Source organism: Sturnus vulgaris, chromosome 3 (assembly GCF_052056855.1).
Source record: "Sturnus vulgaris isolate bStuVul1 chromosome 3, bStuVul1.hap1, whole genome shotgun sequence".
Taxonomy (NCBI): domain Eukaryota; kingdom Metazoa; phylum Chordata; class Aves; order Passeriformes; family Sturnidae; genus Sturnus; species Sturnus vulgaris.
In genome coordinates, this window is record NC_142245.1 from 61,679,598 (window position 1) to 61,702,825 (window position 23,228).

The 23,228-nt window shown below is 38.3% G+C and overlaps 1 protein-coding gene across 3 annotated transcripts in view; it reads left to right on the plus strand.

The window, feature by feature from the left end:
* ARHGAP18 (Rho GTPase activating protein 18) overlaps positions 1-23,228 on the plus strand; it is a 94,012-nt gene that overhangs the window by 55,083 nt on the left and 15,701 nt on the right. For 2 of the 3 annotated variants that reach the window (XM_088161826.1, XM_014874217.2), the window contains exons 2-9: positions 274-473; positions 2,690-2,925; positions 5,701-5,773; positions 11,587-11,756; positions 13,942-14,107; positions 16,795-16,886; positions 19,099-19,176; positions 21,946-22,105. In XM_088161826.1, the coding sequence (XP_088017952.1) occupies positions 274-473; positions 2,690-2,925; positions 5,701-5,773; positions 11,587-11,756; positions 13,942-14,107; positions 16,795-16,886; positions 19,099-19,176; positions 21,946-22,105 (1,175 nt within the window). Of the gene's footprint in view, positions 1-273; positions 474-812; positions 875-2,689; positions 2,926-5,700; positions 5,774-11,586; positions 11,757-13,941; positions 14,108-16,794; positions 16,887-19,098; positions 19,177-21,945; positions 22,106-23,228 lie in introns of those variants that run through there. The other variant, XM_088161828.1, reaches the window with a different exon arrangement.

A 23,228-nucleotide genomic window follows, 5' to 3' on the forward strand; every position in this document is an offset into this window, starting at 1 on the left:
AAGTATGTATAATGAGGATTACTAGAATTTGGATTCATTTTTTCCTTTTTAAGACTGACTCCCGTGCTGTTCCAGATTGGGAGATACATAGAGCAGAAATATTAAATTGAAAATATATTCCAGATACTGAAAGTCATCCTTAATATCTTGGTTTGCTTGTTGACAGTGGTCTGCTATGATACTTTGACACAACTCACACTGCCTTCACACATATTAATACATCCGGGATCTTAAGATGTTAACCAAAAATTTATTTTTGATTTACGCTTATAGCCGTCGATCTGGACAGTATACAATGAACCATGACCATTCCAAGAAGATCCCTGATGGAGTGTCATTTGACCGCTCAGGATCCCAGGACTCCTTGGATGAACTGTCTATGGATGACTACTGGAAAGAACTTGAAAACATCCATGAAACCAGAGGAAATAATCACGAGGAACGAGTAGCACTTGTAGTGAAAGAGCCAGATGGTAATGAAATCTGTTCTGTTAATGTTCATCAGTTTGCTGATTTAGCGATTTTTCTTCAAGTCTTATTTCAAGCGATGGCACCCACCTAATACAGATCAAAAAAGGCAGTCACTTTCCTGAATATCTGCTTTGAAAATTCTGTTCCCTCTGATGCATATCACCAGAAAAAGAAAGTGCCCTGAAAGAGAGTTTTACCAGAGACAGGACTGATTTTCCTTTGAATGGTATTTGCAGAGTATCAGAAAGGTGCCTGTACTTGCAAATCACAACTCAACTATTTGCAGTTGACTGTTGAACTAACTTACCCTTTCACTCTGTGTATGTTGTTTGTTATTGTAGCTATTGTGGATAGAAACCTCACGCTTTAGAAGACAAGCCAATGATTAACCGGTTTAAGTTTAGTGAGTAACTTTCTATGCTTGTAACTATTGTGATTGTTCAGTTGTACTATTTTTGTTTCTCAGAAGCATGAATTATGGGCCGCTCCTTGGGCATGGTCTTAGAGGTTGGGCAAGTTTTATTCTTTTTTTTGTTTTTATGTCCTCTCAGATAAAAGAGGAGTAATGTCCTTAATTCCAGTTTTCTCTCAAAAATTATTTTTAACAATGCAGTAGCTTTCTTTCTCCCATTCTTACCAGACCTACAGTCTCAGTAAATTAAAATGATGAATTTCGCATTTTGGTATGGCCTCCACATGAGTGAGAAGAAGAATGTGCTCTTATGAGCTTGCAAAGTTATTTGTGCTTCTGCCTCCCTAATAAGTATTTTGAAAAGTTACTGCTCTGAAGATCCCCTGGAGAAAGCAGCAAGGCTCCCAACCCTTGTGACCAGGGAGCTATGGGGCTTTCTGATGGAGCCATGGGGCTTTCTCCAGAGCAGCAGAGCCCATCGTTCTGCAGTACACGAACCTCTTCTCTTACTGCAGCTCACTGCTGTGGCTGTGCCTTTAGGCTCTGCAGCCCCAGCCCTGCCATTTCCATTGGGTTTATGTGTAGCCTTCTTCCCCCTGGTTACTGCAGCTGCCTCTGCCGTGAAGCCTGAGTGAGTCAGCACAGCTGAGTTATCAGCTGGAGCAGGTGTTGCTGTGCACTTCTCTTGGGCACGAGTACTCCTGAGCATGTGGGATGCTGCACCTGGCTTTTGGACCCGCCTGAAACTCGGCCAGGCAAAGGCAAGACAGGGGAGAGAGCTTGCTCACAGCTGCTCTGGAGCATGGGTGTAGCCCTTCTTTCCAGCCCTGATAACAAAACTTGAGAGTTTCGTCAGAGGCTCAGGATGTAGCTGCACAGCCATAGCAAAATTCATACTTAAATTTTGGTGTCAGTTTTCTGGATGCTGTTAATATTAAGGTGCCCACTTGGACATACTCTGGGCACAGTGGTAAAATGCAGTGAAGTTGACATGCCAGCTTTGGAGTATTTTTAGATATCTGGTAAGTGGAAATATTGTTTGAACATTTGAGAGAGTTGTTGGCATTCAGCACAACCTCAAGTGCTACAGACAGAACTTAGTGTTATATAGAAAATATCATTAGGGAGATACAGATTTCAGAAGCAGAAGTTTTTTGCCATTGCTGACAATATTTAATAGCTTTCTCTTCTTTCGTGTGCAGTGATCTGTCAATAAAAGATACCTTATCAGCTCTAAGACTAAAGCAAAAATTGTTCTGTGGGCTGTCAGCAGGCTGGAGACTATATCATAAGAACTGATGAAAAAATACCATTAAGGTGACTCGTGTAGGCTGGTTTGTCCTTCATTAAATTGAGCTAGTGGAAGGCTGTAGGATTAATGTATCAAGAGGAGTGGGCAGTAGCATGTCAGTAAGAGAGCTAAAAAGATTGAATATTGAACTAAAAATCAGTGAAGCAGCAATGATCTGGCTTTCAGGCTTCCCCATGCACATTTTTATTTAGGTACATTTATGAAATGGTGTACGATTTTAATGGAAGTGCTGCAGATTATTGGAAAGATTGCCACATAGCAATCTGTATTGGATTAACTACTTTAAAAGCTTTGATATCATATAGTAAACCTTTTGAGGCTCTTTAGAAACAATAGCTTTTTTCCGAGTCATGACAGTGTAAGTAATTCTTAATTATCTATCCCCTTGGTACTTTTCTGTGAATTATATTAACTGTATCATGTCATTAAAATCCAATGTGCTTGGCAGTACTCAAAAGCCAATGTTTATGCCTTTTTCTCTTCAAATTGCTTAGAGGGAGAACTGGAAGAAGAATGGCTGAAGGAGGCAGGTTTGTCAAATCTGTTTGGAGAGAGCTCTGGCGACTCCCTGGAAAGCATGGTGTTTTTATCCACACTCACCCGAACCCAGAAAGCTGCAGTGGAAAAGCGAGTAGAGACTGTCACACAAACCATGAGGAAAAAAAACAAACAGCACCAGATTCCTGATGTCAGAGATATCTTCAGGCTACAAAATGACTCAAAGGGAAAAGTGAGTTCCTGTCGATTGTTTTATTTGATTTTGGCAGAGGGAAGACAGGGATATGTATGGATGGGGGGAGAGCAGGGTGGCACATGAAAGGGATATTTCCAGAAGATTTGCGTCTAACTTCACTGGTTTCCAAGGGAATTTTTCACTAAATTTTCAGGGATGGTGTTTGTCCAGGTTTGACATTGCATTAAGCAATTTTAGTATTTATAAGGATGTATATTGGCCTCATCTTACTTAAAAGTGATGAATAAAACAATCGCACATTTTAATCAGAATTATTTTTCACACAGATGCGAAACTCATCACAGCAATCACCCAAAGAGCTACCACAAACCTACTTTAACCTTTTGAGTGATTACCTCTTACTTACTGGTGCTTTTGGTTTGTTTTTTTGTTCTTTTGTTTGTTTGTTTATTTATTTATTTATTTTTGTTTATTAAAAAAGGGAAAAAATGGGGAATTAGCCTAACCTCCTTGGTTTTGGCTAGGTCTTTATGCATCAGCTGTGGATGTAAACCCCATGCTAACTCCCAGGGACTATGTGTGTGTTACACTGTGTATGGGAAGTTGCTCTAACAGGCCCCGAAGGGTCCCGGTTTCCCGTCATGGGATATTGAAGAGAATTCCTTTCCCATCTACAGGAAAGAGGAAGGAGGGAAATGGAGACTATGATTAGAATTCATTTTCCATGGAGAAGGGTGTGTGTCCTCTCTGCTCCCTCAGAGCACTGGGATCTTCAGCCATAGAAATGAGACCTTAAGGCGTGACTGGTTTACCTGACCTCAGCTCTGTCCCTTGTTCTCACTGCTGACAGTGCAGTGGTAGTGGTGATGGAAAGCACAGTGAATTTTGAGGGGATTTAGTTTCCTCCTTCCCTCAACAGCTTCCTCTCCTTCAGAAACTCCTTCTAAGCTCAGTTGTAGTGGGGGAAGTGGTGTGTTCTGGAGGCACAACTTCCCTTTCACTGTTCTGCTTTGCCTGTGGTTGCAGAAGAGATATTAACTCCATAAAAGCTCTCTGGGATCTTATTTGTAATTGACTCTACCTAAAAATTATAAGATCTAATTAGCAGAGCAATTTAGGTAAAATATCATGTAGCTTAAAGCAGTATAATTTCTGTTTTTTCTTTTATTTCAGTAAAGCACAAGAAAAATTCATGTTCCTGCATGTAAGCTACTGTAATGTTTGAAAATCCTGTTTTACAGTGTTTGATAGATTTTTCTTCTCTTAAACTAAATGTTTTGATATTGAAGACCCCACTGAGAAGACAAATGATTTTAGGCATTTAAGATGCCTGAAACAAATGGTTACTTATTAAATATAGAAACATTGGGGGAGGAAAATCCTTCTAAACTTGTCTTCTTGACAAAGTAGTACAAGTATTGGTTCTCAAACTTGTACTTCATTCCTTTCTCCAAAGCAAGATAATTGTTCAGAAATCATTGCTTGTGGTTATTCACCAAATCTGTCACGGAAAGCCTGTAGGGAAGTAGCTTCCACTACTTCCCTAGATAACTTGTCTCACTGCTTTGTTTCTCACACATCATTAAAAAGCTTTTTATATAACAAAAAGAGGACTGAAGCCACCTGCAGCTGGTGTGAAGTCATTCCAGCTTAATAATAGCCTCTGAAAATCCTGTAGCCTCCCTTCATCTGGAGGAAAGGTAAAACAATAGTGTTGATGTTTTGCATCAACACAACAATTGTGTTAATTCTTCTCCTAAATTTCCTGCCATATTCCCAAAGAGAAGCTAGACTTTTTGTACCTTGACAGCTTCCCATTCTGCTTCTGCTAATTTGTGAAACAGAGATCATTTTCTGCTAACTTCTTCCTCCTTTCAAGATACCTGATTTAAAAAAAAAAAAAAAAAAAAAAAAAGTGAAAACGCAGATTGTGGCAGTAGATAAATCTTTAAAATTTGCATTTGTCTTCTCAGCAAGTATGGAGTTATAAATTGCTTGAGTAGAATACAATTAGAAATACAGTGTGCTAAACACTTATGGTTAATTTGACTTGCCAAAAAGTAAAAATGGTATGTGGGTAAAAATGTACATGAGTGTGTGTATACCCATATATATGGGCAGAGATTTTCTACTTGAAAGTGTTTTTCTATATTTTATGCTATTTTATTTTTCTATATTTAATATTCAGACATATTTTGTATTTCTGAAATATTTTGTCTGTAGTTGATGTCATCCAGTTCACAAAATGTCACATTTTGAGACTGGGTAGGGCAACATTACAGAAAAGGAGAGGATGGTTGAAATCCTTTCCCGTTCTTCATCTCTTTGAAGTGTCCTGGTTTTACTGCTGTAAATCTAATCTATAAGCACAGATATTAATGTCAGGCTGCCCTGTGAAAGGGATGGGATTGCTCTCTAGGGGAGGTAACCATGTAAGCGTTTTCAAGAGAAAGGACTTTGGTCTGAGTCAGTCAAAATATCTCCTCCAGATTCCCTTTCCATATCCTTTCCAGTGTACACTACTCTTCAGGTCAGACTGTATTTTCTTATTCTTTGTCACTCTAGAAAATAAAGTTGTTCACCCAGCCTTCTAGGAAGGCTAGGCTGACTTAATTACTTCTTTTTTTAATTACCTAGGTTTCAGATCCCCTTAGACTTTGGCAAGAGGTTTTCTCCTGAAACATAGAGATGCCCTTTTGCATACCCCTGAATTGCAGGAGTGTGTGTTTTAATCCTGCACAGAGTCAAAGGAGTTTCTATAGCCATGCCCTAGGTTTTTATAGGCATTTATATTTATTGTTCCTTTCTTAGGTCTGTGATGGAAGCGAACCTTCAGCTGTGAGAACAAGTGAAAACAAAAATGAAACACATGATGGAACAAAAGGTAATGTCAAATTACTCTCTTCTTTATTTTATTTATTTTTCTTTTGTTTTGTAGGTGTTCAACTACACACTACACAGGATAGTACATTCCATATTTTAAGTAACTTCTCAGCAAAATAAAATTAAATTATAATGAGAAACCTGTTCTGGACTGCATTGTTGGTGTGTAAAATTTTAGGTGTGCCTCTAGGTCATGTCTTTTGAGCCACCCTAGAAACCCTGTTTATTATCAGGGATCAACTTATAATCAAGCTATCTGAGAGAAGTCTCCTCTTGTAGCTTGTGCTCAGGTTGTTTCTGATCCTTAATTTATAGGTTCTGGTCTGTATCTGCTGTGCAGTACAGGAAATGAAGGTCTATGCATAAACTCATCAGTGCATACAAAAGAATAAAACCAAATGGACGATAAGCAAAAAAAAAAAAGAGAACCGTTTGGACTCAAGCATCAAAAAAACTGTGAGAACTGGCTATATACCTGTAGCTCAAACTAAAGGAAAAACAGGGATGAAAGAAGAAAGGTTGTTTGCCTTTTCAAGGAAAATGTAAATGAAATAGCTTTCTGTGTGCCTAGGTTGTGTGCACTGACGTGGTCACACAAGAGAGGTGCAGTAGCCATGGAAGACCCTTTCCTCTCACTGTCAGGATAGTACATCACAGAAGTCCCTAACTGACTCCACAGTTTCTGTTTTGAGAATATGAATTCTGACGAAAGACTTTGACAGAGCTTTCTGCTGTTCTTCAGGTCCAGTAGTAAAGGGTGGCTGTCCTGCATCATGTTAGGTTTCTGCAAAGGAAGGGTTGCACTGTCTGTTACACCACCCTACCCACTCCTGTAGAGATCAGGTTATGTACTGGCAGCTATTTAAGTTTTAAGATGCACTGTTATTCTGCTTCGTTTATATGTTGGGGTTTTTGCTTCTTCTGGAGAACTGGATAGCACATAGATGTTATACTAAACCCTATACCCACATGAAGCAGGCAGATCAAGTTACTTATTGCAAGTTAGCTGTAATTCAGCCACCAAATAAAGTTCTGCTTCAGTTCTAGAATACTGACCAGTCAGAAAAATTGTTACTTTAGAATTAGACTTGGAAGACTGCAATGGACAATACAGAATGTGCATGGCTGTTGGAGTGGCAGGCATGAATATAAACCAGCCCTGAATAACACTGAATCTGTGTTTCCAGAAGTGTGTATTTCCCTCCCACCCTCTCAGCAAACCTCACTCATTGGGAGGACTGCCAGACTGCTGGTTCAGCACAAGGGAAGGAAGAGATGCCTGGTGCTGTGTCAATAAACTTCACTGTAGGATTCAGAGCTGGAAAATTACCAAGCAATTATTACAGAGTTTTTATCACATCTGGTTCTTTTTTCCCCGTGGCCCTGATGAACCCTTCAGAAATGGGGATTTCTGAAAGGCAAATCCCATATGCTAGCTCTCTTCAGCACAGATTGTGATGTGCATAGCAAATGCAGCCTGCTTACATCCTGATACACTCCTGCTCTAGTCAACATGCTACAGTGGGTTCTGCTCCCAAGACTGGAACAGGAAGGAAAAGTCTATTCAATCTGCAGTCAAAACATGGAAGTTTGCTGGTGTTAAAACCACACACCTGGTTCAGTGCTTGATCTTTTCTCCAGAATGATGAGCAAATAAGTGTTATACAAACAGTGAATGAATTTAAGGCAAAAAGTAAACAGTGCCTGGTATTTCAGATGTACTAAATATTTATGAAATGCAAATCCAAGGACATTATTTTAAAATGAAAACCCTCTTTAACACAGAAGTAGTCCCAGTTTTACCTGAAAAAAATATAAACATCATCTCAGACATTATTTTAAAAAAGCCTAAATTGAGACATCTTAAAATTGTTATGGTTAAAAATTTTCTTGGCCATACTCCAAAGGTGATAACTGTTCCTAATAGTTTATTTGAATGCTGCATTTGCACGGGCTTCTGCCAGACTGAAGTTTTTAGTAGTTTGCCCTTAGAGCACATCTGGGCTATGTGAACCCATTCTCTTTTCTCCTTTCTTACCAGTCCAACACACCTTTTTTCTTGACTAAATAATATATACAAACTCACAGAATAGGAGGTGCCTTTGTTCTGTGTAGGTATGGAGTGTGTCTACAGGAAACAAAAAGAAAATTCAGAATCATACATTAAGCTCTCAAAAGGCATTATCATTTTAACAATCCATGACACTCACTAAAGGCCTGCAAGGCTAGAAACATGTTCAATAGACACAAAAGAAAATAAGTAATTTTCTTTGGAATCCTGTGAAAAGGAGTAAATAACTATGTTGGTTGAGACCTCTCAATAAATAAAAAGTAAATAATAAAACAAGTGAAAAGCTAAATACTTATTAGCTTAAATAGGGGAGTAGCAAAATCAGTTTACTGTGACTGCAGTTGTTTTTCTTAAAATAGGAATAGCTACAGGGAAGAATAATAGATAAAACCTCAGTATAAGGGCAGCTTCAAAGCATAACAACCTAGCGAATAGAAGAGCAAATTGTGTGTACCGTGTGTAATACGAGGGTAAAGAGCAGTTATGTTTGCTTCTTGACAGGGAAAAAATCTGAAATCTGGTGGTTTTTAATTAGAGTTTGGATTTGCTTTTCATTTTACATAAGTGAGGATCCTATCGCCAGAATAATAGTGCCAGTGAAATGATTGCAAGGTTTTTTCTTTTCAGTTTATAACCATTTATAAACTAGCATTTTAGAGAAATGCTTTGTCAGTCAAAGAAAAAAATCATTCTACCTTTCCAATCGTAAATTAAGATCTATCAGCTTAGCTTCATTGGAGTATACTCAGGATTCTCTAGCAAAACTGGGATATAGCACAGTTGACACTTGCAATGCTTCCTTGTTTTATTCCTGAAGAATTCCCATCATTTAATGTAATCTTTAAATAGCTCTGTGAACTAAGGAAGGGGTACAGAACTCATGTAAAATACAGTTTCCACATCCTCATAGACAATATTTACATTTTTCTGTATCACACTTGCATTTCTCTCATTAAATATTGCATGTGGTTGGCAGGTTGGCAGAACACCAAGGCTACTTCCTCTTACAGCTGCTGCCTAGTACAGGAATGTACAACAATGGGAGCAAGGCTATACAACCAAGACAAGACTCCCCACAACAGCAGCACTTCCAGATCTTTTAAATGTGCAGAGCATTACTGAGACATCTGCTTTACATGACACCTTTGTATGACCAGAGGACTGAAATAGGAGCTACTGCTTTTTTGTTTGTTAGCATCAGATCCCTCCTAGGCTGGTAGGAAGTATGTAGGTCAGGTATAGGCCAAATTAGCATGACAAAAGTTTTAGGGGAACGGGAAACTGTTTTCATTCAGTTCAGATGCATTAAATGGTTTACAGGATATATATGGATATACAGGCAGGGATGCTAAGGATCAGAGTCAGGGATTAATTTGACCTTGGATATGTTTGCTTACTGAGGACTCAGATATACCAAAAGGAGAAGCTCTAGTTTCAAGATCAGCTTAATCTTTAGCGTATGCCCTACGTGTTTTGGGGTTTGTGGAAAGTGAGCAGAAGCCAGTCTGGAAAAAACCAAGTTATAATTAACACAACCAGCAGAATATTAAAATGTTCTATCCTACTTCTTACAGCATTACTTAGTTGTAAGTAGAATCAAAATATTAACTCAAATCCACCTTCTGTCCCTGAAATTGTCTCAGCTTAGGTAAGTATTTTGACATGGGAGAGGTTGTGTAAAGCACTTACCAGAAAGTGGCTGTGGTGGCTTCAGCCATTTGCCTGTCAGGTCCCCTGAGTCTGGCTCTGGCTGACTGATGTTTTTTTCAGGATTTGCTCTAAATAATGTCAGAGAAGTTTTGTAGTTTTCAATAAGACACAGATATATTTAGAAAAATTGTCGAGTTGATGTAATTTTTAAAACTTCCTGCTTGTATGGATTGTGTGCTTGCAGCTCAGTTCTTTTACAGACCACTGATACCATCAGTGTAGAGCAGCACTTCCCTGACTCCTTAATCAGCCTATCTGCAAGCTTTCCCCTGCTTCAGAGTCACCTTTTGCTGTACCTGTAACTGTTTTCTGTGAGCTTTTTGCTGCCTTGGCTTAGGGTAGCTGCTCTACAAAACTTCCCACAGTAGTGTAAAAAAATTAGTTTATTATGTTACACAGCATTCTTACACCAAAACATATACATTGCTCCTTTGCAACTCATGCCCATTTCCATCCACTTTTTCTACACTTGTGGTATATTAGCTTTGAACAGGCTGCAGTCTCTTGTGAGTAGGAGCCAGTGGCAGAATCATGGTCCCAGGACTAGGGAAGTGATTCTTCCTCTGTACTCAGCACTGGAGAGGCTACACGTCAAGTTCTGTGTCCAGTTCTGAACCCCTCAATTCAGGAAGAGCATTGAGGGGCTGGAGCATGGCCAGAGGAGGGTAACAGAGCTGGTGAGGGTCTGGAGCACAAGTCTTATGAGGAGAGGCTGAGGGAGCTGGAAGTGTTTAGCCTGGAGAAAAGGAGGCTCATGGGAGTCTTATCTCCCTCTCCCTGCCTGGCAGGAGGCTGTTGCTAGGTGGGGATTGGTCTTTTCTCAACAGAACAAGAGGATACAGCCTCAAGCTGTGCCAGGAGAAGTTTAGTTTGGACATTAGGGAGAAGTTCTTCACAGAAAAGCTTATTATATGTTGGAGTGGACTGCCCAGGGAAGTTGTGGAGTCCCTGGAGATATTTGAGGAAAGATTGGACATGCCACTTAGTGCCATGATATAGTTGACATGATGGTGTTTGGTCATAGGTTGGACTCCATGATCTCAAAGGTCTTTTCCAACATTATTTATTCATTCACTACTCTTTTGTAGTACCTGGAAACCTTCTGTGGTTGTCATGTCCTGTAAAAGGAACCTATTCCTTGATGTATCATGAGAAGGATGGTGGAGAGACTGAAAGTCCTTCTTAGACTTCTATGCTTTGTATTAAATAGTGTTTTTTATTGTATAATTTTCTTCTTGCTTCTTTCAACAATATATTTTAACTACAGTCCAAAACCAGTGGTTAATTTACTGTGAAATGGGGAACTTCTTTTTCTAAAAGCAGAACTGCCTCTCCCTTTTCTGATTCTTTATTCCTTTAACAAAAAAGGTTCTAAATTTGTCTAGTGTTTGATGCTTTAAGGAACAAAGAAAGAGAAGTAAGGCCATTGTTGTGTACTTAGTCCTTCCCTGTATCATGGAATCATGCCCAAACTGTTTTGAGGAATCTAGACACTTCAGACTGAGGTGAGAACAGGAATGATAGAACAAAGATATGATCTGTGTACTCCCTATTATTCCCAGATGTTAATGCTTTGGATCATAGAGGACACATTCTCTACTGCTTTTGAAATTTTAACAGCAGAAAAATTAACTGATTCGTTTGCAGGATGTTACAGTCTTAGAGGCTGGAACGTGTTTGATGGCAAGAAGCTTCTGATGCCAAAGCTCTTTGGCTTTTCAAGATTCTGAGAGTCTGCTGTTTGTTTGAGGTGGATTGCTCTATCTTTTCATAATAGATAAATAGGAGAGAAAACCCCATGTCTTGGCAAAATTATTGAAGAAAACCTACAAAAGTTGAAACTTTGTCAATAGCTAAATTTTCAACTGACATAAAAAATAGAGGAACAATGACTTTGCAATCAGAAAGTCCATTGCTTGCACAGCATTAATTTCTATTAATTTCTACTTGGTTTAGAATTTACTCTCATGCACTGAGTGCTGCTTAATTGTGCTACTATTGAGTTTTATCTTTTTTTTTAATGATGTTTTCAGGTCCAAAGTTCAGTCTTGGAACAGATGATCAGAAGAGCCTTCTTGAAGACATGCCATCCTCAGACACTGACATCAATTTGGAGATATCATTTGCAGAGCAGGCAGCTAATCTCAAAGACAGCTCAGTAGGCAAAATGTACAAAGGTGGAGGGGGTGACACTCTTCTCCCGGTAGGTGTTTCTTGTTTATTCCTTTTTTTTTTTTTTTTTTTTAGCTGGAGGTACTGTTTGGGTGATATTTATCTGAGACTGAATTAGATTTGGAAGAATGTTGTCAGAGTTAGCTTTGTAGAGACAGAAGCTCTTAAGGTAACTAATTTTTGGGAATAGTATGCTCAATAGCATGAAATAACTACATTTATGCCTGTTTATGTACTTGTGTGTCTGGAAAAATGTACTCCATATGTAAGCAAAACTAAATTTCTAATATTTAGCTGGAATAGTGGCTTAGTGGTAGTTGGACCACTCTATCCTGGCTTCATTTGTTTATAGCCCCTTTTTCTATTATCTGAGGTGAGATGCTTTACTTCTAATAAAAAGCTCTGTAGTAATATAGAAAGGGTGGATGCCTGTAGAAACCTTATGCAGTTGTCTGATGTGGGTAAGTGAGGGATGAGAATGAAGAACAGAATTGTCTATAGAAGTTAGAGGTCTGAAGTCAAATGGCAGAAAATTAAAGATTAATTTAACTCAGTTTTTCTTTCCAAATCTTAATAAAAAAGGGCTCTTTCTGAATGAATCCAGATAAAATCAAAAGAAAATCCTCCAAGGGATTTTGTTGTTGATCTTCAGAAATCTCTCTGAGGATCTCTCTGCCTAATAGTTCATAACCATGTAACATGTACATATAACCTGTAATCTAAAGACTGGTGTGAAAATTCTCTTGTAGTTTTTTTTTCTTAACACTGTATGCAAACATGTCTGAGTAAACACATTTTCTGAAATAATGTTCCCAGTTCTTCAAACACTTAATTTAGATAAGGACATGTGCAGTTCTTCAAGTAGCAATTACCCCACATATCCTAGTTTAAACATTATAAACCAGACACTAATGGATATTTAGAGATGGATTCTTAAATGTTCGAGTCATGTTTCTCTAATGCAGCCTATAACAAGGAGATAAAAGCTATGCTCTAACTTCTGTATATATGCATATATATATGCATAATACATGCATTAGCTCTACTTCTGGCCAGGCTTGTGAAGGATTGCTCAAAGACATGGCTATGGGATTTCTTCTTCGGTTACAAAAGAAGCTGCAAAGTGATAGGAAGAGGAAGGGAGTTACTTATTTAAATCTACAATATATTGGTTGCACCTTCATCACTGGCAGCTATTTTTAAACAGACATGTTTGTGCAAGTCCATGAAAGCTCAAGGTGGGGAACTGGCTACGTATCTACCCTTTGTAAATTATGTTTATGTTTTGGTATGTGCCCTTGTTGTCATGTACCATAACCAGCAATTCGTCTCTGCTATTGTTGGGTTTGTACAGGGTAAGAAAATAATTCATGAGTGTAATATATCTTCCAAGTGGAAGAAAGTCTTGTCAAGCTTCCTGCTCTGAGTCATGCATACTTAGAAGCCTGCTGGTGAGAGATAGTTAGAAAGTTCAGTGAGTTGGGAAGCCCCTCACCTTTTCAACTAAATTCCTTATATTGATCTCTGACTGCAGCCTCTGAGTATCTAGTGCAGTAGAAAGGGGCCATGATTAAGTATCCCCCTTCCCTAAGAAGAGAACTCCTTTATTTTTATTTATATGGCAGCCAAATATTTTATTTTGTGTGCACAAGTGCAGAAGGATTTCTATCCCAGTTGTATGTGCATAGGATTGTTCATGGACAGCCACTTCCACCACTATCAACTGGAAAAGGATGCAGAAGGTGGAGGGGGAGTATGTGGTTGCGAGCAGGACAAATCCAGACTCTTCTTGGATGTGCCAAGTAAAAGGACAAGAGTTAATGGACACAAGAGACTAATGGTGAAATTTTGTTTTGCATAGTAAAGTAGGTTCCCATGAGAGCATTCCACACTGAAACAAGTTCCCACAGGGGTTATTGGGAATTTTCAAAATTCATTTGAACAGCAACAACAAGCAATCCAATTCTGACTTTGAATTTAGCCTTGCTTTTAGCAGCAGTTGAATTAGATGACCTCCAGAAATCACTGGGAACCTAAATCTTCCTATCATTTTAAAATCATATGCTTTTTAACTTATTTGTGGGATTTTCCCTTTATTTAGTCAGTAACACCAGGCTTCATGATGAAAGGTTGTACCTTGAAGGAAGCATAGCCTTTGAGCTAAGTCATTTATCATGTCTTAGATTATTTACCCTTCTGCAAATCTCTGCTTTTAGAATTTCAGACTGCCGAAGGACAAAACAGGTACCACAAAGATTGGTGACTTAGCCCATCAGGACATGAAGAAAGTCTATTCTTTAGCACTGATTGAACTAACTGCTCTCTACGACATACTTGGGACAGAATTCAAGCAGCAAAAAGCTGTAAAAATCAAAACCAAAGGTAAGTTGGTGTTTTGTATTCTGAACCAATTGCATCTGTTTAATCCAATGAAACAAATGCACCTGTTTCTTTATGATCTTCCAGCAGAAAATTTATATATAATATATAAGCAGTAACATGAGTTCTGTGCAACATTTAATTTTACACCTTAACTCAAGGCAAGCTTTAAACAAATTCACTGACATGATGTTTCCAGCTCTTTGTCTCAAATTAAAACTCAAGACAGTCACTGAGCAGATAATCTAAGGAGTGAAGGATAACTATCTTAGTAGCATGCTGTGCAGCAAGAATTGCTTCACAGAAGTTTGCATGTGCTAATTTATTCCCAAAGAGCATGAACATGTGCTCTTTGTAGGTATTGTTTTCATGATTTCCTGAAGGTAGGTGCTGATCTACTTTCAAAATTGGACTCAATGATCTCAAACATCTTTTTCAGCCTTTACAATTCTGTCCTTCAGGTGAGTCTACCTGACCTTTGTGCTTCTGTTGCCATAGGTGGGCAATCCTGGGAGCCTTTGTCAGGTGTTTCCTATTCTGTCTGGCACAAATGTTCTTCTGTCATATAGGCCTTGTCCATCCAGTATTTACATAGGCTATAATGCCGTTGTTACGCTGAATGGCATCATATAAAGTGGAAGATTTAAACTGTTGCAGAGGAGGCAGAGACAATTGCTACATGTCACATTCCTCTGCAAGCCGTCGAAGCGTATGCGTAATCACAGTGGTTTTCTTGGGAGCATAGAAAGCATGGAAACCAATTTCTTGATGCTAGAGGTTTTCAGTGCTTTGTTTGGTTTTTGTATTTTTGGCTTCTGCTAAATGCCTTACAAGAGCTTGAGATGTGTTACCAGTTAATCACAAGCCTGCTTTGGCCAAAACTCTATTGTCAAGGTTCAGTGAATGTGACAGTGCAATAGCTCACTTTAAATAATTGAAAGCAACAGAGAGCATAGAGATACACAGCAAGGTACAATAGATTCTTCAGAATATGTTCTTCACTTTACAGTAGTAGTAAACAGCTTTTTTAATGCAAAAGGCATGCACAGAAACATCAATAAGACCTTGATCGCTTGAATGCATTTTCTTCTTGCCGAAGTACTTGTGCTGTCACTAATAAACAGAGACAAAGCACCTTCTTCTCTTTTGTTTTGGGTCTTAGTTTTAACTGCTCCTTCTTACAAAATTAATTGTTAATTGAATTTCACTCTCAGCATTATTATCTGAATGGCAGGCATTCATAAAATGTTGAATTGATTTAAAACTTTTTAAAAGATAAAAAAGATAGGCTAGACTCGTGGCAATATGTAGGAAATTGACAATGACATCACCTTTTCTTCCACGCTAATCTGCTTTTGCAATGTACTGCCTTCAGTGCCTTGTTACTCTGTCTGACCCTTACCTCTTCGCCCCTTAAGTGTTATTTGGCCAATTGATTCCTACATTGGTGGGTCTATTCTCTTTCTCCTTTGTGCTTGAGTATGTAAAGATGATGAAAACATCATTCTTCTGGGGAATGCTGTGCTCTGCCCAGTGCTGCCTTTTTATTGACCTCCTGGAGTTTGTTTTTTTCAACTACGTTTTATTATTGGCAAGAACTTCAAGATAATAAGCTATGGGATATGGATATTGCCTGCATGTATTAGTCCCTTGTATTTTATAGGTAGACTTTTTATGCTGACAGAGATATAAGAACTTCTGGTTTGGCACTGAAATTGATCTTTCTTTGATGTATATCGTATTTTCTCAAGGGCTGACAGGTTTTTTTTAGTAATTGCATTGTGTTCAATATTGGCATAGCATCATATCAAGCAGCAGTTGTTAACTACATGTATTGTTATATGCTGCTCGAGAAAACTTGCACATACAGCAATTACCAGGACTTCTGACAGAGAAGTTCTGTGTCAGCAAAATTTGGGTTAGTTATTATTAGCATAGCTCTCTTTAAATGGTTATTCACTTCTATTCAACTGGGCCATAACACATGAAAAGCCCATTTCCATGAAAACTAAGGTTAATTTTTCATCAGGGCTAAATTAACAGCGACTAAATTCCTTTTAAAAAAATTTGAATTCCCTTAGCCCTATTGTAAAAGTTATTTTCTAACCAAAAATTAACTTTACTTTTGCTTTTTTAAAGAATGAACCTTTAGTGAGTTGGTTGTCTTACTGTTCTGCTGGTGCTGTATAGTTCAAAAGCACAGGAGTTGAAAAGTTGTTATTTCCAAACTCTCGTAGAGAGGAGTGTTCAGAGCAACTCTGAGTGGTAATTGTCTCATTTTAGTGACCAAGTTCTGGACATTATACTCATGCCATTTCCATCTCAACTATAATAACATGCACTGAGTGGTGAAGATCTGCATTGCAGGGTCATCATCACATCCATTCTGCAAACCAGAACTACGCAGATGGTTCATTTATGCAGTTTGCTTTACTGCACTGCAGAATATGTGGATGGCAATTTGAAGTCAAAACAGAAGACTCCTGAGGAAGTGATGATGAATCCTTTTAGCTTGAATGTTTTGTGTAATAACTTGACTTGCAAAGACATTAAAACACTTCAAACAAAAGGTCAATAGCTCTGAACACATTGAATAGACTTACTGCTTCAGAAACGGGGGTTTATGCCAGTATCACATGTACTTGAAAAGATGTGGATAATATCTCAGGTTCTTTTGCTTTATTCTTCAGACTCTGGCTTGTTTGGTGTCTCACTGTCACTTTTACTGGAACAGGATCAGAAGAAGGTCCCAGGAACCAAGATCCCACTGATTTTTCAGAAGGTAAATAGGCATGAAGGAGTTAACTATTTACATGCATGCAAAATGACAAAACTATAACATTTTGTCCTGGATTTATTTGCTTCCTGTAGCAGTTTTCAGTATAATACTCTAATCCATCCAAGTAATTGTAACTTTTATTTGCAACTTTAATTACTAATACAGTAAATGTGATAAATTGCATTGTATCAGACATATTTTGAATCAAAGAAATAAACTCACAAGGCAAGTGCTTCCTCAGAAGGCTTGTTGCTTTAATACAGAGGGGTATGCTTTGACCCATATCATGTCATGGTAATGGGGGAGATAATTGGAAAGAAGATGGAGACCCTGGATTTACTGCCCACGCATAGCATGTCTCATTTCATGAGAAGAAAAGAAACCACTGTGTGTGGACCTGTCTTAACACTGACAGAAACTTAGAGCTCTATCATCACCATTTCAATCTGTTTGTAGATGTGCTTGTTACTTTTTGAGAAACATCACGGTCTCAAAACTACTGCTGTGTCACTCATGCCAGAAATTACTTCATCAGAATCATAAAAACACATTTCTGGAAAAGATGCTATTCTATAAGCTGAGAAATCAAATTGCAAAAAGTGATTGATCACTCCGCTATCCTACCAGCATCAAAAATTCTACATAAACATTAATATCATAGAAATGTGATTTGTTTTGCAAGGTGCAGACGTAATTTGGAATATAGTTTTTCTTAAATGAGAATATGAAAAGTTTCCCATTTTTTGTGCTTGTTCTCTGCAGCACATGCTTTCCAGGAATGGGAGATTTATATGAAGTGTAAGGGAGCAGTTTTGTTCATTCTGCTTTTTAAATGTTTCTTATTTATCACTGAAAAGAAACAAAGCAAGCTAACAGGAAGGCTGCTTATTTAAAAATAAAAATACACACTAGTTTTTATTTCACTGAGGAATTTAAATTTTTAAAAATGACATTATTTAGTCAGGGGTTTTCCAGCTGGAAAATCTGACAGTAATTCACATGTCGTCATCAGAAGTTTCTGCTGACAGTAATTCCAGTCTCTGGCCTGCTAATAAAGCCTTGCAAAGCAGCCCTGATAGAGATGAAGAGGGATTTCCCACAGGCAGGAGGCTAATGGTGGCCAGCTGTGTGCCAAGGGGGCACTTGTGGGTGAGTGTTCATGAAGGAGTTGTGGCCACCAGACCTTGTCTTCCCCAGAAGTGATGATGATGGCAGGTCACTGCCCACAGTGTCTTTGTGCCCAACAGATGTGAGTGGCAGGCACTGATCTGGTGTAAGCTGGGTACAGGGTGAGTTGGATGTTAGCACTTTTTTTTTTTTTGGTAAACCATGGAAAATGCACTAGAGTGACACTTCTGGTCCTGTTTTCTGACTCTGTGGGGTTTTCTGTCCAATCTTTTTTGTGGCATTTATCTGTTACATAAATTTCTGTTAAATTAATTTTTGTAACTGGAAAAAACACAACTCTGCATAATTTTTCTTAGTCAAGCACTGGTGCAGGAAGGCATGTAGCAAAGGCACTGCCCTAGTTAAACATTGTGGGAACTATTTGTGCTAAAATTATGTCATCAGCTTACAGATTTGTTTTAAATACTCTTAAATCCATCCTTCAGTGAATATTTCTAGGCGTATTATTTAGAGAAAAAAATTATTATATGGGTTTTAAGTACTTTAATGTAATTTCTGCAAATTCAGCCGTATGAAGGGTTGCAAGCTTTTGAGTCTGTTAGGAGAATATCAGAATTTGCAAATTAGAGGCTTCTTTAAAGCCTAGAAATTCTTAGTTCTCTTCTTGTAAAGTCCTAGAGTATTCATGAGAATGTTATCTTAATTATTTTGATTTGGAGACATTTTAACAAGGGTAGTAATTGGGATATAATTTTAAAGCCACAGTTATTTTTGAAAAGAATTCTTCAGTCTTCAGAGGAGACTTGAAGGAGGTACAAAACATACAGTTTTCTTTTTAATATAATAAACAAACTCTTCTTTAATAGTCTTCATAGAAAAGGATAAGAATCACATTAAAGTTTTCTTCTACAACAACTGTTATCCATTGGCAAACTGTTGGAACCTCTGCTTGTTGCAAATGTGTGTATACAAATGCATATGCACAGAGAGAGAGATACAAGCATAAATACTTCAATATATCAGGAATGTCTGCCAGTAATTTTTAATTGGCATCTTTCTTCATGCCAATTTGGTTTGTGTTTGACAGCTGATTGCCCAGATAGAAGAGACAACTCTGGAAACAGAAGGACTTCTTAGAATACCTGGAGTTGCAACAAGAGTAAAGGTAAAACATTGGACAGGTTGTTAATATCCCCCAAAATGTATGTGTGGTTGCTGAATTTATTTTGTCATACGAATATATTTTAGCATCTCATTGTTATGCAAATCTTCAAAAACAGAAAGCAAAATCTCTTTGCAAAGAAAACTGAATTATATTAGCCAGAGAAATGATGCTTTCACTCAGTGTAGTTTTGGGGGAAGACTGGAGTTCAAGTTCGAAGGAGACTCAAAGCTACGTTTCAAATTCAGTTGTGCCAAAATCTCATTAATTCTTGGCATGAGCTTTCCAGCCTTTTGCTTTTTCCCTGAACCAGTTTAATCATCCGAACAGTTCATACACGGTCTTTCTACCCCAGGAGGAAGCTTTTCTCTGGCATTGTGAGCCTTTTTTAATAGCTAGGCTTAACCTGTGTTACAGGGCAAGGCAGGCAGCATGCACTGAAGAACCTCTCACATTTATTTTTATGAACAGCAATATAACTGCTCGGCTGGCTGAGCGCAATCTTGTTAGGCACGTCTGTGCACACCGACACTTCGCAGGGTGAGTGCCAATTACATGCAGGCTCTTCCCCAGTATTTGCCTTAATGCAGGGAGCTAAATACACAGTGAGGCTGATGCCAACACTCAATGTGTTAAAAAGACGGTCTGAACTGGCCTTAAATTCTAAACAGAAAGGACCATTTAAGTGGATTCAGCTGTCCGAAGATGTCTGCCAGCCACTGTTGTGTAGAACTTGGTCCAGCTGCTGGTTCATTAGAAGTAACTAAAAGAAGGGAATATTATGGAAATTGGGTTTGTTTATTTACCAGTAACTAAGAAACTAATTTTTTTTTCAGTTTTCCTCTATTCTTTATTTTCCACTTCACATCAGTTCTACAAATTGGAGTGATTTCTTAGTGATCTTGTTTATTTGTTCTTTGATTTTATTAGCTTAATACAATTTCCCAGACAGTGGATCATTCACTATTTGGTTTTCATTTATTTTTAACCTTTTTATTTGCAGGAATTACCTCTTTAAATTAAGCAATAGTTTTGTTAGCAAATATGTTTAGTTCTTTTACTTATTCTAGTAGAATTTTTTTTAAAGCAAGGAATTTATCATACTAGAGGACTGAAGTTTTCCCTTAATTTTCTTAAACAGAAAAAAAAAGTATTGATTTCCCTCAATATATAGTTGTATAGAAAGACACAGAAAAATACTTTGCTATCATATTCTATAGATTTTAGGGTTATTTTTTAAAATGCATTGGATATACCCCACAGTCAAATACATTTACTTTAAAATGTAGGCATTGGAGCACTAGGACCCACAATTGAAATGTCTGCCTTTGCCTCTCATATAAAATAATTGTATCTATATGTTTAATACTGCATTTACTGCAGTGATTTGGTCTGAATGTAGATGGAGAAAGTGATGAGTCTCAGAGGGAGAATTTACATCTCTGTTTCTAAAGCTTGCTATTTTTGATGATCACTAAGTCATACCCACTTGACTTTAGATATCTGAATTATGACCATTGCACATTTCAAGCTTAAATACAGTCAGTGGGGACAGAAGATCTCTCTGGAAGACAGCTGGGAATATCCAACTTTTATCAGACTAAGTGTCCACATTTTCTTTGTAAATAGATCCATTTTCCATTTGGACAAAGTTAAATTTAATGAGACAGGTATCTTAAAAATGTAAAAATGTATCTAATATCCTCTGTTCAATGTTCCCTTCTTGTCCAGATGAATAATTATGGCCATACTTTTCCACAGCACGTATTTTACAAAACAAGCCAGTGCCTCTGTCCTCCTTTTCTGTCCAGAATAACTGAGCTAGAAGAAGGGAGGGACCTGTGAGAGGTGCCTTGGGGCCCCTGGCCCTATACTGAGGTTACTTCTCACTCTGCCAAACTAGGAAATAAATGAAGTGGGTGGGAGATTAGGACTGATACTTAGCAGTAGACTAAGAAGGACTTGGTCTTTGCAGTGTGTTCCTATTTGTGCATCTGTGAAAGCCCAGTAATACCAGTGCCACGGCAGCAGGGCAGGGATATGGTAATGTTTGCTGCCAACAGTATCCCATCCTTTCCCAGCCCCAAAGTTATGACCTTCCACTGAGACTTTTACAGCTCTTTACTCTGCTGCATAACCTCATAGTTTGTGGGACAGTCTGCTTCCACACAGGTCAAGCTTGACACCCTGTGCTAGGCAAAGTTGTATGTGCCCAGCAGCATGGAATTCCCTGTAAATGGCAAGACAGTCAGCTATTCAGTTACACAAATAATTCCCTGTGTTTTAAAAAGAGAACCAGCCTCACCTTAGTGTGTATTTTGATAAGAAGCTGTGTGTCAACACATATAATTGTGTTATTTGTTTATGAAAATGGCCATGTATGCATTACAGCAACACCCTTGGGTAGCAGTTTCAGAATTGCTCTGTGTATCAGACAAATCTTAATATTTGGGCGGAGGGGAAGTCATGACCCTTATGTACTTAAGTATGATATCTGTTTCTTATTGTTTCTTATTCCATTTGTTCCATATGGCTCTGACTAAGGCCCATGAGATTTTTTTACCATATGATTTGACTGCTGCCTATTAATGTGTGTTTGCTTGCAGTACTTCTGATCTGTTTTGTAGAAAAAGACCAGCAGCGGCTGGAGTTAAGTGATATTTCAGATATCCTTCCCTCCCTTTCAAAGTGTGGAAAGTATTGCTCTGTGTCTAATGCGTGACTTCCAGCAGCCAAATGTTACTAGTGCTTTCTGTATCCATTGCATTTCAGGGTCTTTGCCAAGAACTGGAAGCAAAATTTTATGAAGGGACTTTCAACTGGGAAAATGTAAAGCAACATGATGCAGCAAGTCTTTTAAAACTCTTCATCCGTGAACTGCCTCAGCCACTCCTCACTGTAGAGTATCTCAAAGCTTTCCAAGATGTGCAGAGTGAGTAAAGTCCTTTCTGTCTCTGCTGACAGAATTGATACCCATGCAGAGAAGTGCCTCTTTGCTGAGAAACAAATTGAATAACAACAGTATGAGTTCTCCTGAGAAAAGATGGGCATAATTTTGCCACTGTGCAAATAACATCTTTCACGTAACAGCTATTTTTATAGCTTACACATACAATGAAAACACATTTTCACTTCCTAATGTTTCTGGTAGTAGTTAGGAGGTATACAAGGGTTATACAGAAAATGTATATGACAGTATCAGTTTATAAATAATGTTTCCTTCAAAAGAAAACCACAGCAAAGATAAGCAGTTCCTCAGGAAATATAACAAATTATGATTTATACTGTTTAGGATCTTTTATCCATTTATAAGAGGAGAATTAGAGCAGAAGTCAAAACTGCTGATTGTCTGTGGTCCCTTGAGATCAGCAAGTTCTTGTGAAAATGTCCTCTTTGCCAACTGGTCACCAAGAAAGCAAACATACTGGCTGTTACTGCAAGAGAGTGGCTTGGTGATAATGAATCCACAGTGAGAACCCACATACATTAACTCCCCAGTTGCCACGGGACTGCAAGTTCTATTTCCCTTGTCTGCAGGCAGAGCAATGGCTCATTTCTAAGAGGGGCTTTCATAGAATCACAGAATATTCTGGGTTGGAAGGAATCCACAAGGATTATCAAGTCCAACTTTTTGAATGGTCCATATGGGCATCAAACCATCAACCTTGATATTATTAGCACCATGCTCCAACCAACTGAGCTAAATTCAGAGTCAGAGAGTTCATGTGGACAGGCAATCCAACATATTTTCTTAAAAAGGGTGGGCTGTGTCAAGTCTCCCGGGTCTGAGCTGCCTTTCAATGCTGTCAGGCTGGTTGGAGTAAGGGGCTGGTGCTTTGGCCTGCTACACAGTGTTGTTGATTTTGCAATAGTGAGTGTCAAGTTAAAACTGGCCAGAATGCTTTCAGATGGTGCTGCCAGAAAAAAGCTCCACAAGGTTGTTCCATTTACTGGAGAGTGATTGGAGCCAGGAGGGTTTCTGCTTGTGCTGCTGAGCTGTTTGAAGGCTTATGTGGTTTTACTTACCCAGAAATACTCAGGTGCCAGGATCCAAA